This window comes from Seriola dumerili, unplaced genomic scaffold, assembly GCF_002260705.1.
Source record: "Seriola dumerili isolate Sdu_G_001 unplaced genomic scaffold, Sdu_1.0 BDQW01000442.1, whole genome shotgun sequence".
Taxonomy (NCBI): domain Eukaryota; kingdom Metazoa; phylum Chordata; class Actinopteri; order Carangiformes; family Carangidae; genus Seriola; species Seriola dumerili.
The window spans coordinates 1,020,213-1,037,136 of NW_019174697.1; the positions used below are offsets into that span (position 1 = coordinate 1,020,213).

General features: G+C 41.6%; 1 protein-coding gene across 1 annotated transcript; it reads right to left on the bottom strand.

Annotated features, from left to right (window-relative positions):
- Positions 1 to 420: 420 nt before the first annotated feature.
- LOC111234202 (bone morphogenetic protein 1-like) lies at positions 421 to 14,283 on the bottom strand. Its single transcript, XM_022762165.1, has 20 exons — positions 14,154 to 14,283; positions 10,334 to 10,444; positions 10,087 to 10,230; positions 9,824 to 9,941; positions 8,710 to 8,888; positions 8,488 to 8,593; positions 7,237 to 7,361; positions 6,855 to 6,970; positions 6,151 to 6,253; positions 5,884 to 6,000; positions 5,564 to 5,709; positions 5,171 to 5,366; positions 4,926 to 5,051; positions 3,642 to 3,805; positions 3,290 to 3,470; positions 2,348 to 2,473; positions 1,770 to 1,897; positions 1,442 to 1,655; positions 998 to 1,248; positions 421 to 893 (listed from the first exon to the last, which is right to left on the bottom strand). The coding sequence occupies exons 1-20, from the start codon at positions 14,281 to 14,283 to the stop codon at positions 759 to 761; spliced, it is 2,916 nt and encodes a 971-aa protein (XP_022617886.1). The 3' UTR covers positions 421 to 758.
- Positions 14,284 to 16,924: the final 2,641 nt, after the last annotated feature.

The following is a 16,924-nucleotide window of genomic DNA, read 5'->3' on the forward strand; positions in this document are numbered from 1 at the left end:
TCAATGCACTGTAGATGTGAAGGAAAAATATTCAATATATTGATGAATGAGGTGCTAATTCCATCGGTTGTCATGGTGTAGTACCGTGTGTCGCATGAGAATTTGATGCACAGAAACATCAGTCAGAAGAAAACACATGAAAACATGATAGTTTAAAATAAAAATATAAAAAAAATGCCAGGGAAAAAAGGCATCAGAAAATATACTGTGAGGGAATGTTAATGGAAATTCAAAAACTAAAGTAAAGCAAAGGCAGGTCGGAAAATAATATTAAACAATTCATCTTTGACATTATGTTTTCTTCCATAATTATTATCATTATATGCATTTGTGATATAATACAGCAAAGTGCATTACATTCATTAGAAGTGATCAAGCTTTTCAACCTCAGACAGTAAAAAGTGACACAGTTGAAATCATGATTAAAAAAACAAGGCAAACTATATCACAATATATACATTTTATATCTTAGCACAGTGTTATGATGTAATCAGCTCATTACAAGTGGTGTGACTGAATTTACTCAAAATAATAATCACTTCAAACTAATCCTTGCCTTTCGTCCTATATAGCTCTATAATGAGGAAGAGCAAAGATGTCACATTTCTGCATGGCTTCACTCTTTTTAGCAGATGTGAACGTAAAGTATGAGTGTTGGTGTTTGTGGTATCAATCCATGCATTCACTCCTCGTCTGGAGAAGGGTGTGTACAACCAAATGTTAGGGGGGGAAGTCTCCATTTAGGTTTGGGGTAAGAGTCACTTGCTTGCATGTAACGTGTCCTGGAACTTTGTGCTTGTGTAGTGCACATGAAAGCCTTTTTTATTGATGCTGTCATCTGAGTGAAACTTTAAAACGATGGCGTCTCCGGCCGAGAAGACCTCCTCTGGAGCCTGAGGAAAAGGAGCAAGATACAGAACAAAAAAGAGATTGTTTTTTGAAGCAAAAGTTTGTCTAAGCAGCATTTAGTACACAGGCCTGATATTTTTAGCCTCACCCCAGATCCACAATATCGCCCCAGCCTCGGAGACTTGATGTCAGCGCCATCGTACAGCTCCACGTAATCGTACCCGCAGTCTGCCTCCTCCTCAATCTCAAACACTTGGAAGACGATCTCCACTCCGTAACCTTTCTCAGCAGTGACCACCCACAGACAGTCAGAGCCACCAGGGTAGTTGTTATCTCCGAACTGTGCATGAGAGTACAGATCTTTTGTCTTGACCTCGGCTTTAAGGCTTCCTCCACATTCTGGGAATTCACAACCACAAAATGAAAGGGTCAAAAAGAGGAACTCGTAAAAGTGAGGAAAGAATGCAGTTTTCTAAACACAACAGAAAACAAACCCATAGTTGTAGTTCTATTCTTTCTCCAAAGAACCGTTTTAATACATCTCCAGACTCCTTTAGGAGCAGAACAGTAACCTTTCAGCTGCTTTGCCCACCTGCTCTGTGTGAAACCTCGAAGCCTCTTTTCTGCACTGAGTTGTCCGAGAAGAAACGCAGGAACATTTTGTTGCCGCTAGAAACGACTGGAGAAGGCTTCTTGGTGCCACAGAAGCGCCCCAGGCTCTGTGCACGGACGTCTCGCCCGTCGTAGAGCTCCAGGTGGTCGTAAGCACACTCCAGATGAGCCTCCATGTCGATCTCATTGAACACCTGAAATTCATTTTAAAAAGCTATGAATAACCATAAGTCGCTGACTGCTTTTAAAGTCTTCACTTTGGACCAAAACACAATGTATAAATGAAAAAAAATCACCCATTAACACACAAGTTTGATTCGATGGCCCGGGGTTGTGGACAGAGACCAGGTGCAGGCCTTCTTGCTGGGATATCTGTCAGGCCAGTTGGGGCTGCTGATGACCCCTGACACACTGTTTACAACATAATCACAGCCGGCTGAAAAAAACACAACACACCAGAAGAAAACAATGAAGTTGCATCACTGAGTGCTCACATCACTCCCTCTGAGGCATTTACCTTGGAAAAGGCATCGTAAACAGAACAGCAAAATAAAAGTAAAGCAAAAGCTTTCCACACTCAAACATTTTGGGGACTAAGACTAAAAGTGTCTATAAGTATTTCCTACGACGACCTTCCACGGTGAGGTCTGTGGCGTTGTGGAATTATTCACAAGTCAATCTATCATGTCAATCAACATGTGGCCACATGAGAGATAGCAAGGACTCTCTGCCCCTCCTTCCATCCCCTAATGGCTTTATACCCAGCCCCAGAAGGCCCCAGCTGGGGTCAGCTGATTCTCACAATTTCGTCATTTTCTGTTTGTAATCTGGGCGAACTGACCCTTTAAATCACGCAGATGAGGGACAGCAGAGACACATACTGTACCTTCCTTGCAGTCGTGCTTATTATCATGCAGCATGAAGCCGCTGCGACACTGACAGCTGTAGCTTCCGAAGGTGTTCACACACTCATGCTGGCAGCCTCCATTGTCTTTGGAGCACTCATCTATATCTGTTGACATTTAAGTAATTTTAATTCAGAATTCCTTGGCACAGCAACATGTGAATCTGTCACAATAGGCTGCAGAAAACTTGCAGAACATATTGAGTTAACATTTTAGACATTTTAGGATCTGCTGCTGACTGCAGACACAAAGGTTTTTCTGTATTCTTCAAGAAGGAAGAAATCTGCTGTATGACACACCAACAACCCCCCGATCATATTTCAGCAAAACACCTCCTGGGTATTCCTCAGTATTCCTCAGTATTCCTCAGTATTCTTGAAAAGAGCAGTTTATCCTGTCCGCACAACAAAGAAGATTTTAGAAAGAGTTTAAAAGTGCTGTGGATGGAAGGCTGAAATGGAGTGCAAAAGATACCAGATATATCCATACGAGTGTGGATGTGTGAAAAATCAAACATTTGGGAAATTTATTGAACCAGAAATATTAACTATTAATATAATTATTATATAAATTATTATATTAATTTAACCAGCACAGAGCATATACTATGATGATACTACTATGTGATTATAAATGTGAATGTAGACAGGAAATTAATTTGAATTGAACATTAAGCATACTACCAATCTTTTAGGTTGTGCAAAATTCAATCTAACCTTCCCATAAAGTACAAATTACACTGCTTTCATCCTTGTGGCAGAAACTAGAGACAGCTGCCTGCATTGTTCTTGCAGTGGGGTGATGGTTTTGTCCTTCTTACTGGACAAGATCTGGACATTAGTCTGTGTTACATAACACTCAATATTTCCTTCCTCGATACTTCCTAAATATTTGACTCTTTAATTTGACCCTTTAAGACTTACCGGAGAAGAAGTGAGCCTTGAAGCCCCTCTTGGACACGGTGTTGTCCGACTTGAACTCAATCCTCATGTTGTTGTGTTGGGAGGTGATGACCTCGGGTTTCTCTGCTCCACAGAACTTCCCATGAAGCTTTGAGTCTGAACTCAACCCACTGCGTACCTCCACATAATCATATTTACACACCTGATGGTAAACACTAGAAGATTTTACTTACTACAAAGGACAAAAGAAGAACTGGATTGTGAAACTGTCACGATTTTTAGCAAGTTATCTAATAAAACCTCTGCAGAAAGACTGTATTACCAGTCAACAGAAAAAACATCACAAACAAATCTTTGAGATTGTGAAACTCACATCATTCCCTTCAGTCTCAAACACATCGAACACCAGAGTGATGCGATACTGAATGGGTGCCACCAGCTGCCACACACAGTTCTTGTTCGGTGGGTATTCTTTGGGCCAGCCGGGGGTGGTGAGTGAACCATTCAGCTTGGTGATGAACCCACCACAGGCAGCTGCTGGTGGGAGAAAGCACTGATTTTAGTGGTAGATGCGTGAAAGACAAACACATGCATTACATAAATTACAAGACCCATGTGTGAATTTGTGATTTCTTTAACCTTTTCTTTAACCCTTCAGCTTCAAACTACCTGTCAAATTACAGGCTGTTAGACAAAGTAATGAAGTCATGAAATAAACCATGTAAGATCATTGTAATAAGAAAGTAGTAGTACTGGAATTAAACAATAATTACAGCCTTTTAATGAAAAGGTAACATCAGGGGACACACAAAATTCTGCTGGAGAAAAAATGTAATTCCTATTTTATATATGAATCAAGTGACTGTCAAAGCTCCTAGAGAAGCAGTAGTAAGGGAGCGGTGCCCTCTTGTGGTAAGAGAGGAAACTACCAGAGAATCGAGCTTACACTGGGTGAAAGACATCACATGACTCTCTTAAAACATCTGTGTGTTCATTACAAACATTTGTACTGGAAGCAGTTGAGACGTGCATTAATGCAACACATAAAATGCCATGTGTAACTTTCGGTATTCATCTATCCTGATGAATGATGAAAAATGTTTTTTGACTTTATTGTCTAAGTCGATGCCTCCCAGCTGCAGTCCTCAGGCCCGTCTGACAGAGAGGTATGTTTCGACTTCAGCCAGCCCCCTCATGTGGAATGGATCACTACTTTAATGTAGAGTATGTACAGTCCTGATATTTGACGTCTCGGCTCGGCTCAAACCTAATCACTCCCTACAAGAAAACACACAGCAGGGAGTGGGGAGTGATGATAATAACTTCTCTCCAAGGGGAAGGGAGTGTTACAGCATCCAGGCGGATGCTGGGGGGCTATATGAACAGCTGCCGTAGTGTTGGCAGCAGTAGTAGTGACTAACAGCTTTCAGGTGAAAAGTGTGGCAGCAGGCAAGCAGCATGAGTGAGCAGAGCACTGAAAAGTGCACAATGAGTATGTGTTGCCGTCAGAGGAGTTTACCACATGAGGGCAGCAGCGGACTCCAGCTGACGCTTCCACTAGCTTGCAGGCTTTGCATCATATTTTGAAATGATAGCACTCTACATAATGTTGGGTCTGAGTGTCATGTCTGTGCGTGGAGTTGTGCTCTGCACTCACTCTCACAGCTGCGTCTGTCAGCTGCCAGCTCATATCCAGGGTCGCAGGCACACCTGTAGCTGCCCAGCGTGTTCAGACAGCGCTGCTCGCAGTGGCCATTGTCAGGTTTGGAGCACTCGTCCATCTCTGGCAAAAGAAAAATCGACAGAATTAGTTTTCTGTGCTAAACAGAAGCATCATCTGCCACGTGTAAAAAAAAATTAATAAATCTGTCTCATCACTGGCAACTAAAACAACCTACCTACCTTTAAAAAAGTTGGCTGCAAACCCAGCTTTGTTGACTGATCCGTCAGATACAAACTTCAGCCAGAGCTGGTTGGAGCTGCTTTTGATGTCGTCCGGCTTGTCGTAGCCACAGAAATGGCCGAGCAGCGGGCTGCTCTCCGAACTGCCATCCCTCACCTCCACATAGTCGTAGGCACAGCTGTCATGTCTCTCAATCTGCAGTCAAAGCAACGACAGTGAAGTTCACAAAGAGACATTACAGCAGAGGACTAAGTTAAAGGTTATACAAATATAATTGCTTTAACATAAGACAATAACATGGATCATACTGAACGTTCAAACATCAGTTGCAGTGCTTGATATTTTGTGAAGCATCGTTCTTGTTTGAACAGTAATAATAAAGATGATTTTACCTCAAACGACTGAAACGAGAGGCCAACATCGTAACCCTCTGCTACTGTGATCTTCCACACACACTCTTTATTGGACTGGTAGTCATCTGGGTAATTGGGAGACTGGATCTGGCCGCTGTCCCGCTTCACTTCTCCCCCACAGATGGCTGCACAGGAGGTGACAATTGAGATTAATGGCGTTTTGTTTCATCCAGAGACTTGCTTCCTCTATTTCTACCTTCAGTTTTTCACATTATACAGTGAAATCGAATGTAAAACCTGGAAAAACCTGCAGCAAATGGCTGATGATTCACATGAAGTGAGCGCCACAGATGACGTACCTTCATAAACCGCTGAAAAGCCTTTGCCCACCCAGCTGCTGCTGCTTCTGAATTCAATCCACAGCTGACTGTCAGTAGAGATGATTGGATCTGGAAGTGTGTCTCCACAAAAACGGCCTGCCAAAGTGCATAAGGAAATAATGACACCGTCAGTGAGTACTTCACAGCACCAGGTACTGCATTTATGAAACTGTATCAGGTTGATGACAGGTTTCTGGATGACACTCAGAGGGAGAAGGGGGACTATTGTTAATCAAGGTTAAAGACCTTTCAGTGGAGCTTTTCTCCAGAACCCATCTCGGACCTCCACGTGGTCGTACCAACACAAGTGACTCCTGAAGAGGTCCATGGAAGTAAAGTTCAGCACAATCTGTGAGAGACACAGTGAAACACAGGCATGAAGAGACAGACGGAGGTTGGGTGGGTACAAGTGAGTAACTACGGCATCAAGAAATGTTCTGACATTGAACCAACCACATACTGATTACTGAATAATTCAGGGAGGTAATTAATTGTCTTGTACTGTGTCAAACAGATGTTTTGAAACCGTCATTTTAATTATTACGTGTTATTTGCATGTAAATTTCTGCAGTGTTATAAAGTTATACATCAAAATAAGATGGAAAATATCGAGCAAATGACACTAAGGTTTGAGAAAGGAAACAATCTGTAAGAAGATACATTTAGTTATGCACCTGGATGATATGATTCAGATAAATGATTACAAACAATCTATTTTCACAATAACCTGATTAACAATAAATGTAGTGCACTGCAGGATCAAGGGATGATATTTCCTTTGTCATGTTGGTTCGTTTTCTGATTGTCCTTAACTTAGATGAAATGTTATTGTCAAATTCAGACTGTATGAGTGACTTCAGATAGGCGAGGTATTCATACAGTAATTTTGGTCATTCAGTATTTTTTCTCCACCCTTTACTGAAGTGGTGCTTTAACTTCTTTAACTTCACCTTCTCTCCAGGGGTGACAGAAATCCTCCAGACACAGTGAGCGTACGCTGAGTACCCGTTGGGGAAACCAGGAGAAGAGAAATTTCCAGCGCTCTCCTGCAGACTGTCCCCACACTCTGTCACAACAACACACCATCACACCAACAGGGCTACACTACAATAACCATCAGAAAAATAACACTCAAATCCCAGAACAAAGAAGAGTTTTTGAACTTTTTGTTTTTCCTCTTTGGCATATAGAAGGTTTAGCTTTAGTTGGTGCACATTCAGTCAATAGGCAAAAATATAATTGGCTTTGAAAATGAAAAAAGTCTAAAAATCAAGGTATGATGCCATTTTACAGCTGTGATCATTAGATGTATCTTGTATCAATGTATCTTACTTGCACATTTGTAGAGTTTGCGGGCTTGTGCAATGTCCCCTTTGCTAAGCCTGGTCCTCTGTCCAATAGGTGGCCTGGCTCCATTGACATCGTAACGAGGCAAGATTGTGTCTAAGAAGATTCCTCTGATTCAGACAAATCAAAAAACATGAGCAGTTCGTTTCTCAGAGAAGATCAAAGCATACGATTCAAAAACTGATTCTAGCAGAGAAAAGTCTGATGAAGCCTAACCTCACTGATGTGCAGCAAAATGTGGTTTTCAACTGAATTTTTCAGACCCGACTCCTGTTCAGCACCTTGATACTTTATTGATTCTGATAATCTCTCACTGGGTTTGGAGCTCACTCTTGCTCAGTTCCCATGGTGATGCACCCATGAATGACAGGCATGTGCAAACAGAGCGCTCTGAATGGGGCCTTTTGCCGGTGCCAGCCGGCTCAGTGGAGCCCACTCCTGAATGCCAGAGAAAAAGGCCACTCCAGCCCAAATTGTTCAACAAAGCCTGAACTGCCAGGCCTTTATTTAGCTTGGCTTTCCTCCATGACCCAGACCAGCAGAGCGGTGATGGAGGTAAAAACACCAAAGCAGAGAGAAAAGCAACGGGGCAACAACATGCACGAGACAGAAATGAAAAGGAGACTAGTGTGAAACCATTTCTATGACAATAAAGAACCAAATCCCAGAGGTTTCCTATGGAGCTTGTTTAGCAGAGCTGAATAAAGGGACAAACACCAGGTCAGTGCAGTAGCTCAGTTGATAATCCAGCATGATATTAGTGACAGTTAGGGAGATTTTTTTTCATATGGTTGTGACTGGATTCGATGTCGGCTTCTCCAAATGACTGTAAACACTGCACTGTCAGAAGTCAGAACTCTTATCAGTGGAATAAGTGGTCATTTCAAATTCAAGACCTCAGAAATGCAGGAGATGTCAGAAGCAATGGCAGTCGTAATAATGGCCTAGTTAGAGATGCAGGCTGGTGCACTGTATGTTGTCAGTTCAAATATACAGATGGAGTGGACAGAGTGAATCACCAGTGCTGAGCAATTAGGCTATTGAGCAAGGTATTTTTCCAGTAATTGCCCCAGTGGAGCTGTTTAATGGCCTCTTAATGTGAGCCAGGGTAGAGCTAAAAATAAAGCGTGCATTCTCAGGAAACTCACAAGTGGGCAATAAAAGCGGTGAACTCCTCACAGTCCCTTCAACACAAAGCTAAACTTTAGGATAGAAAAAATGTGAAGGATAACAAACCTGGAAAATGTATTCCTTGCATAATGCATGATGCTGCCAAAGTCGTAGACTTCCCCGAGAGAGTCGACCTCGCCTGGTTCCATCTTCAGGAAGTTATACTCCTGTCCTATTCACATACAGACAGTCACTGGACTAAATGCAAAGAAAAACATCTGGAGGGTCAGTGAGCACACACGCGTCCATTCACACTTATTCGCGTCAGCACACATGCAGTAACAGTACCTGGCTGGATGTTGTCTCTGATGATGCTTACATGCTCGTCACGGTCCGGACGTGTGTGTTCATGCCAGAAGCCGATCACATGGCCGAGTTCATGTACCACAATGCCAAACTTGTCGCAGTTCTTCCCTATGGAGATGGCCTGAGGGCCGCCACCTCTCCTCCCCACGTAGGAGCAACACCTGCAGGGGGCGACACTGTTCAGGTCCAAACCCTGAAGCACCTGCAGAACAAACACTCACTCTTTGCTGCTTGTTAATATTAAAGGTGTGTTTGCAAGTTCAAGCTCTTTCACTACAAATCATTTTTGATTGCAGGTTATGCACAGTGAGATTCTTGGAGGTTATTTTCCTACAGCTCCAGGCAGCTTTGCTTTCTGTTTATTTCAGTACGTTTTAATTGTTACTTCACTGACTTCACTGAAATTAGTTTGTGTGCTTGCTACATTATCAGAAAATAATCAGGTATAGGTATAGGTATATATCCATTAGGATGGATGGAAAACTGATTATTGGTCATGTTTCTGGCCACCTTATGAATCTAAGTGCAATATTCACTCTACCTTTGGTTCTGTTTTGCTCTCCACCAACACTGTGTTTACCACTTAGTCACTAATTTGATCTATCTTTAAGTGCTGTGGGCAGGATGCACTAGGTTTTTAGTGCTTTTGTTGTTGTTGTTGTTGTTGTTGTTGTTGTTGTTGTTGTTGTTGTTGTTGTTGCTCTAAACAGCTGCCTACTGCTGCTGGAAATTATGCTAATGAGATTGAACCAAAACAAGTTGTGGGCTGGAAAAACAAAACAATGAGCTAAAAGATGCTAAAAGGCTCTGTGGAGCTGGAAGGAATGAAGTCTGAACGCAAAAAAGCTTGTAGAGTCTGATAATTGAGTTTCACATTGTACAGAAATTAATGGAAACCAACTAATACCCATGACAGTACAAAAAAATCCATTTAAGTTTCTAAAACACATCAGCATGGTTTGCAATATGGATAGCTGTAATGTAAAGTATATTTGATTTGTAGTGTAGTGAAGGGGCTAAAACAGGCAAACATGCATGGACCTATGTATACAGTATATATATATATTTGAAGATTGTTAGTGAGCTCCCAACTCACCCACATGGCCGGTAGGTGAAAACAATGTAGCTTTCTTCAGTTGTCCTCTCGGTGAATGTTACACAAGTGTGTTTCTCCCAGTGACGCATCGCCTGACGGAAAATGGCTCGTTGACTGCCTGAAAGGAAACTCTGACTTACAGTATGACAGCTTCAGGATGTCAAAACCACACATGCCAACAAACACAGGTTGGCTGCACAGTATAGCTGACAACTCCTGTGTAAAAACAGTTGAAGGATTTATTGTTCTCATTCAGCACTCACCACTAAAATTCCCACTGATCGCATACGGTATGATGCCATCTGGCCACACTCGCTCAGGTCTGGAGGTGGCCGCTCTCTTTAGACGATGGAGTTTGTCTGCAGCTCTTTTACTCCTGACACCCTCACTGGAGGTGGACCTGTTCACTGCAACGAGTGAATGGGAAATCTGCATTGACTGTCATCTCTTTATTTAATCTAAAAAAAAAAGGATGAAATTACACAGAATATTCATAGATTGCTTTGATACCGGAGTCCGTTTGGTTGGTCTGGACAGTGTGCTGTTCATCATCAATGCTGTGGGCCTCTTTAAACATGCGGAGGTCGTCTTCATCCAGAGCAATATCTCCCAAAAAAGCAGCTGGGGCAGGCAGATGAACACACAAGGAAACAGTAGATATATAAAGCTGAAATTATGTTAAAAATAAAACAATAAACTCAAGATGAATGTTAATGACTAGATTCCTACGTGCTAAATAGTACTAGTTAGCTTAATTTAGCATAAAGATTAGAAACAGGTGGGGGAAGCTAGTCTTGCTCTGTCCAAAGGTAACAAAATCTGCCTAATAGCAGCTCCAAAGCTCACTCATTACAGCATTACACATTAGTATGAGTGTAAAAACAACATGCTGTGGTTTTACAGAGGAGTAAATAGTCCATTTTAGAGACTATTTTTAAACCTTTGGACACAGCCAGGCAAGCAGTTTCCCTCTTTCCAGTTTTATGCTAACTTAAGATAACTGTATCCCGGCTGTGGCTTAATGGACAGATATAAGAGTAGTATCAATCCTCTCATCTAATTCATGGCAAGAAAGCAAAGTGGTGTTGTGTGTCTGTTTGATCAGCTAACACAGCTCCTGAATACAGTCTGCACCATGTGGTGCGGCTGCTCTTTCATTTTGAAAGGTGAAGATGTGCACTGGATACTTTACAGGACTGTGATCACACCGTGCTGCTGGGCTTTGCAGTGTTGCTGAACACCTACAAACAATGTGGTGACATACAAATCAGCATTTTGTACAATGGCTGCTCTGTTGTCACAGGAGCTTTTTTATGAATGGCCTCCAGATGCTGTCTATAAAGCATGTCCCATTTCTTTACTAAGCTTCATTTTCAATTTAGACCATTGGCCTTGGTCAATAACCAGACATATGCAGACATTCATACATTATTCAAGATACTACAATAAAACCTTGAAATTTGCTTTGTGTTTCTGTGGCATCTTTCCTGCAGCAAACTGCTTAAATGTTCAGCAACTGATTAACCTGCGAGTGAAGTCATGAACATCGGCGCAAAGACCTTTACGTGCCTGATAAGGTGAAGTAAGGGATCATTTAACAGCTTTACTATATATTTCTGTACCTATCAAACCGTCATGACAGGAAATTTGTTGTCCTATAAAGTCATTCCCTTTTGACCAACCAGCAAGACCGAGATTATCCACTGTGCATTTCAGGAACACTGTATGTTCGTTTTGTGTGTTCAGCAGCACGGAGTTCCCAAACATTAACCTCACCTCTTGTACGAGGCCCAAAGTAGTTCCTGATCATGTTTTACTAAGTGACATGGACATCATCCTAAACCTTTTCTACAGCAGCGTAAAATGACAGCCAGGATTGCGATGTTAATGAAAATGATCACAACAACAGAATCAACAGCTGATTTTGCCCTTTGACACACACACACACACACACACACACACACACACACACACACACACACACACACACACACGGACTGAGCACCAAAAGTGAAAGCTGTGAAGAGTTGCAACTTAATAGTTTGCGTGGCTGACAAAGATGTTTCTTTTTAGATTATAGATAATTTAACCTGAGCAGCAGAGAATCTGGAGAAAAGGAAGTGCAATTATGAGCAATCATAAGAAATTAAACACGCCAAAAGCAGGGATGACTAACTGTGACAGAAAGTTGGACAGAAGTTGGAGTGCTGGCTCCAACAGACTGTGTTGAAATGAATGGGAAAACCCTCAACTTCTGTCCTGAAATACAAAGTCAATACATTTTTTTTCCTCACAAGACATAAGAATCTCAACAGCTAATTTCACATTCTTTAATGTGCATCTTGATGATCCCTCTTGCCTCAAAATATTCTTTCTGAAACTTGCCTCTCCCTCTATGGGATTGACATTTTGTTTCATTTAAGACATACATCTTGGCCCAAATCAGAATCTCATATTGCACGAGTCCAGCAGAGCAGCTCACTAGTCTTTTCCATTAAATTCCTCATTTAGCTGCGCGATGTAACAGCCTTTGAAAGTCGAAATGAAAAGACATAGCGGGCCCTGTGTCGGCCTTTGAAGTGAATTCACTCATGCAAAGGGTGACTGTAAATGACTGTCACCCCTGCAGTGTGCACCCCATGCCCTGAAGCCAGAGGGATTTCACCGGCGCCCAGCCAAGGACGGCGCTGGCATGGCCTCAATGACCTCCAGTCTCCAGGCAACTGCCTCAGAGGAGAAGAACGGTGTGTTTTAGAAGTTTCAGAAGTCACAAGTGAAAAAGGAACCCCAACCAGCTGGAGGCCCCCTAATAACCAAATTAACTGTTTAGTATGGTAGATGATGGAGAAAAAAAGTGTTGTATTTTCTTTTTTCACCGGAGAAGGCTCGTTACAAAGTCAAGGCGGACGGATTCAACCGATCAGACACACTCAGTTTCCTGACAATGATTTACCATTTGACTTTCTTATTCATAATGCAGATTTCATTCATTATCAGTACCCTGCATATCTGCATATCTGTAGTACAGTGTGTTTGACTGAGTGTTTTCTTTTTCAGATTAGACTATTATTATTTTACCAACATGTTAAACCTGACTTTCTTTAAACATACTCTACATCCTTCACTTGAAAACCTGCAGTGAAATGTCACAAACTACATTTACTCAAGTGCTGTACTACTTCCGTTTTAAGCTGCTTTATTCTTGTACTTTTTACTCCACTGCATTTATTTAACAGCTGTAGTGACTAGTTACCATGAAGATCAATAATTTACATACAAAACATATAAGCTCATAAAATATGATGCATTGCTGGAGAACTATCTAAAACTACACAACAATTAAAATAACCAACTAAACTGTTACCATAATGAATTAGTAATGATAATTTAATAGTATAACTTGATAAAAGGGGCCAGTCTGTCGCCTGATGAATACTTTACTTGGAGCACATTTCACTGCATGTGATATTTTTATAGTGTGGTATCGCTACTTTTTCCACTATTGCTAAAAACTTGTAAATCACTTGAGAGCAGATGAACAAAGGAGATTTGTCCCAACCAAGGCTACAATATATTTGTTTTACTTATTAAACCAAGATTAAACAGGTTCACATGGAAAGAAATGAATATAGTGCTCCAAACATCTCCTCCAGACACAGTTACGTATGAAGAAAGTACAAGTTTGACTGCGACTCTGCAGTAACATGATCTCCTTGCATGTACATGATGTCAACATCATGTCTGTTAAAACTGGATCTGGTCTGCATCAGTGTGATCTGCCTGTAACAGTGATAACTGCACTGGTCTGTCTAGTGTCAAGGAAACAGTGTCTTCAGGTTAGTGCTGTTTGCTGAAGCTGAACATTATAAACATTAGCAGGCCTACAAATATGAGCTACTTGTTCTTTAATTGCTTCAGTATTCCCATTTTACACTCCTGCTCCACTACAACTTTGAAACACAGATTGTGAATTTTTTTTGCTGCTCAGATTTTTTGACTTAAATAAAACTAACAACACATGACTGTTACTGGTGGTGGAGTGTGGTTTAGTGTGTGGTAATGCATCTACAATCCTGTTATGTTTTTGAGCCATTAACAATTAGTCAACTGTTAGTTAACAATAAAACAAAAATAAGGAGGTTACTTTTTGCATGTAAATATTTGCATTAACTTGCAATTAAGGCTACATTCTCTACTGCCTTCACGTCAACGTCACTGAGAGCTACAATTAACTTTAAAAGGTTTCAGGCGTTTTTTTCAGCCGATCTCACGGTGATTATGGAGGGAAAAAAATCAATAAATTGGCAGAGGAGGTAAAAATGCACTGTACCAGCTTTACATGGATCCTTGTAGTCGATTGCATCACCGAGGTAGGTAAAATTTGTGTCCACAAACTCCCAATCAACCGCCAGAGAGACGCGCAGACCGCAGAGCAGCAGGAAAAACGCAGGAGTTGCCATTACTTCTGATCAAATATGTAGACGAGCTAAAGTTCATGAGCGTTCGTGATTAAAAGAAGAGAAAACAGCGCAAAAAAAAAAAAAAGTTCCTGGATTCATGAACTCAGCGCTGTTTTCTCACGTCTCCATGCTGCAGCAGTGGGTCACTGACATACAGGGAAGAGAGCAGAGCTCACACAGTTCACAGCAAAACACACATCCATGCAGTACAGAGGTGCTTCACCTGGACTCAGATCCATTACACACGTTTATATAAGGTGGAGGTGAGTGTTCAACCTCATGTCATGTTTCTTGCTTACTTTCTGTTTTAATACATGTATTTAATACTAGTTTGGTTTAGTTTAGTTGGACTATAGAGGATCATGGAGCAACACTGTCAGTAGGTTAAAAACAAGAGGGATACAAAGAGAAGCTGTAATATACTGCCACGTGATCTTTACCTGCAAACAGGTTACTGACAATTCAAAAGATTGGATAAATAAGAAAAGTAACGCTAGTTCTTATTCCAATGAAGAAAACCCAGCCTGATTCCTCAGTCATTCTCAGCAGGTGTTGAATCTTGACCCGATACACCACCTGCAGGCTGCTGGGTCTACCCCCCACACACACGTCTCTTATAAATGTACACACTGACTCATCAGTCAGTGCAGGAGCTGCTTCAAGTTCAGTTTTAAAGAGCACTTTAAGAGAGAAAAGGATTCACTTACTGGGTGTGAGGAGTGAAATGTTCTCCCTCAGCTGGTCCCCTAAGCTCATCTCTGAATGTCACAATTAAACCAAAATGTAAACTGCAGCATTTAGTTTGCTGACTTTAATTAAGGCAAAACATTACTTCAAAAGTGATAAATCCTGTTTTCTGCTCCTTCACTGAGCTAGTTTGTGGCTACAAGAGAAGATTCAGCCTCCTCTATGAACTACTTTTGATGCTGACACAGACAGGCAGGAACACTGCCATGATTTTTTGGGGTGAGATGTCCAACTACTGTCACTTCAGTTTAGTTTGTTTGGTTCTCCATAGCAGCGGCCCCTGTTTCTTTTGAGATTACCCCAGTTTTCTTCCTGTCTTCAAAAGTGTGATGCAGGACAATAAGAGTCCTTAGTATCATGACCGTCTGAACACTTTAAAATGAGCAGTCCAGCATCTTGGGGTAATACGCTTATTCGCTTTCTTGCTGCGAGTTAGACGAGAAGATCGATGCCACTCACATATCTGTCATTCAAACATGAAGCTACCGCCACCATGCAGCTAGCTTAGCATTAAGACAGGAAACAGGGGGAAAAGCTAGCCTGCATCCAGATAACGAAATCTGCTAACCAGCACCTCTAAACAGAGGCAAGGCATGCGCTAACTAAGCCCCATGCTTAGGGTTCCTGTGGCCACTAGAGGGCCCTCAAGAGCACTTGAAATGTTTTTTTTTGTTTTTTTTTGTGATATATTATATCATGTCAACGGTAGTCGTACAGAAACACAGTATGTTAACGGACTGGCTAGCTAATACTACTGGTTTAATCAATTCCAACTACATCTGTCGGAGCAACGCGCCTGCAGCTAATATTGATAATGATGATGTTGAATGATCAAGCACCGACAACAGTGCTAATAGTATGGCGGTCGGGGACCCTGAAATCAAATTCTGCTTCGGGCCCTATAAAGGCTTGGGCCAGCCCTGCCTCTGAATCTCACCAGTTAACATGTTACACGTAGCTCTCATGTAGGGCAAAGTGCTGAAAACTCAAAGCAATGTGAACAGGAAACCAAAGATGGCTTCAAAACTACAGCAGCTGGCAATATGAACCACAAAAACTGTCCACTTTATATACACACAGATATAGATGATGAGCAGCCGCTGGGAGATCAGATGATTAGCAGATGATTAGTGATGATCGGGTGGAGGACACCTGGTGGACAGGTGAGGAATAAGATGCACACAGGCCGGGAAACCAGAAATGAAAAAGGAGACAGGGCAAAACATCTGCATCTCTCTAAAAGCCTGTAGCATTTTTTCTTTTGTTAATTGTTAAAGGTTTTTTTTTACAGTGTTTGCCTTTAGAAGGTCACATTCTCTCAAGTGTTACATTAGGAGTGATTTATTGTGTCATTATTCCAGTTTTCACAGATACTTAAATGAGGATAAACTGAATTACAATTGAATGTTCCAGTGCAGTGAATTGTATGATGCATGTGTTTGCCACTAAGTGGCACTGACGGGTAAGAGGTAAAACTGAGTAAACCTGCAAGAAAAGTGAGAGAAAAAAAACAATGAATAGTATGAACAAGAACAAAAGAATAATGAAAACTCTACGGTCATTCATGCAAACTGATGAAAGACACAGTAAATCACATACTAACACGTGTTTTCTTTCATTGTGTGAACTCATGGTGTCGTGTGCTAAAATAATTGAGTGTGAGAGAGAGAGAGAGCTGAAGACTCAGTCCCAGCCAGCAACTTCACTCCTCCTCTGCCAGCACACATCTGTAGCTGAGGAGATGGGACACTGATCCAGAGAGGAGCACTTCATGCCTTGGAGATCAGTCTTCAGAGCATGGCTCGGTGCGTCACTGTGTTGTGAGGGAGAAGGTGACAGGAAAACTCCAACAGGAGAGTGTTTACATTTACCTTCTCTGAGGTTGAGCTGATGC

Coding starts and splice junctions, on each gene's coding strand:
- LOC111234202 (XM_022762165.1), bottom strand. CDS start 14,283: ATGGCAACTCCTGCGTTTTTCCTGCTGCTCTGCGGTCTGCGCGTCTCT. Junction 9,942..10,086: donor GATCAGTGGGAATTTTAGTG/GTGAGTGCTGAA, acceptor GTTTCCTTTCAG/GCAGTCAACGAGCCATTTTC. Junction 6,001..6,150: donor GAGAAAAGCTCCACTGAAAG/GTCTTTAACCTT, acceptor GCACTTTGGCAG/GCCGTTTTTGTGGAGACACA.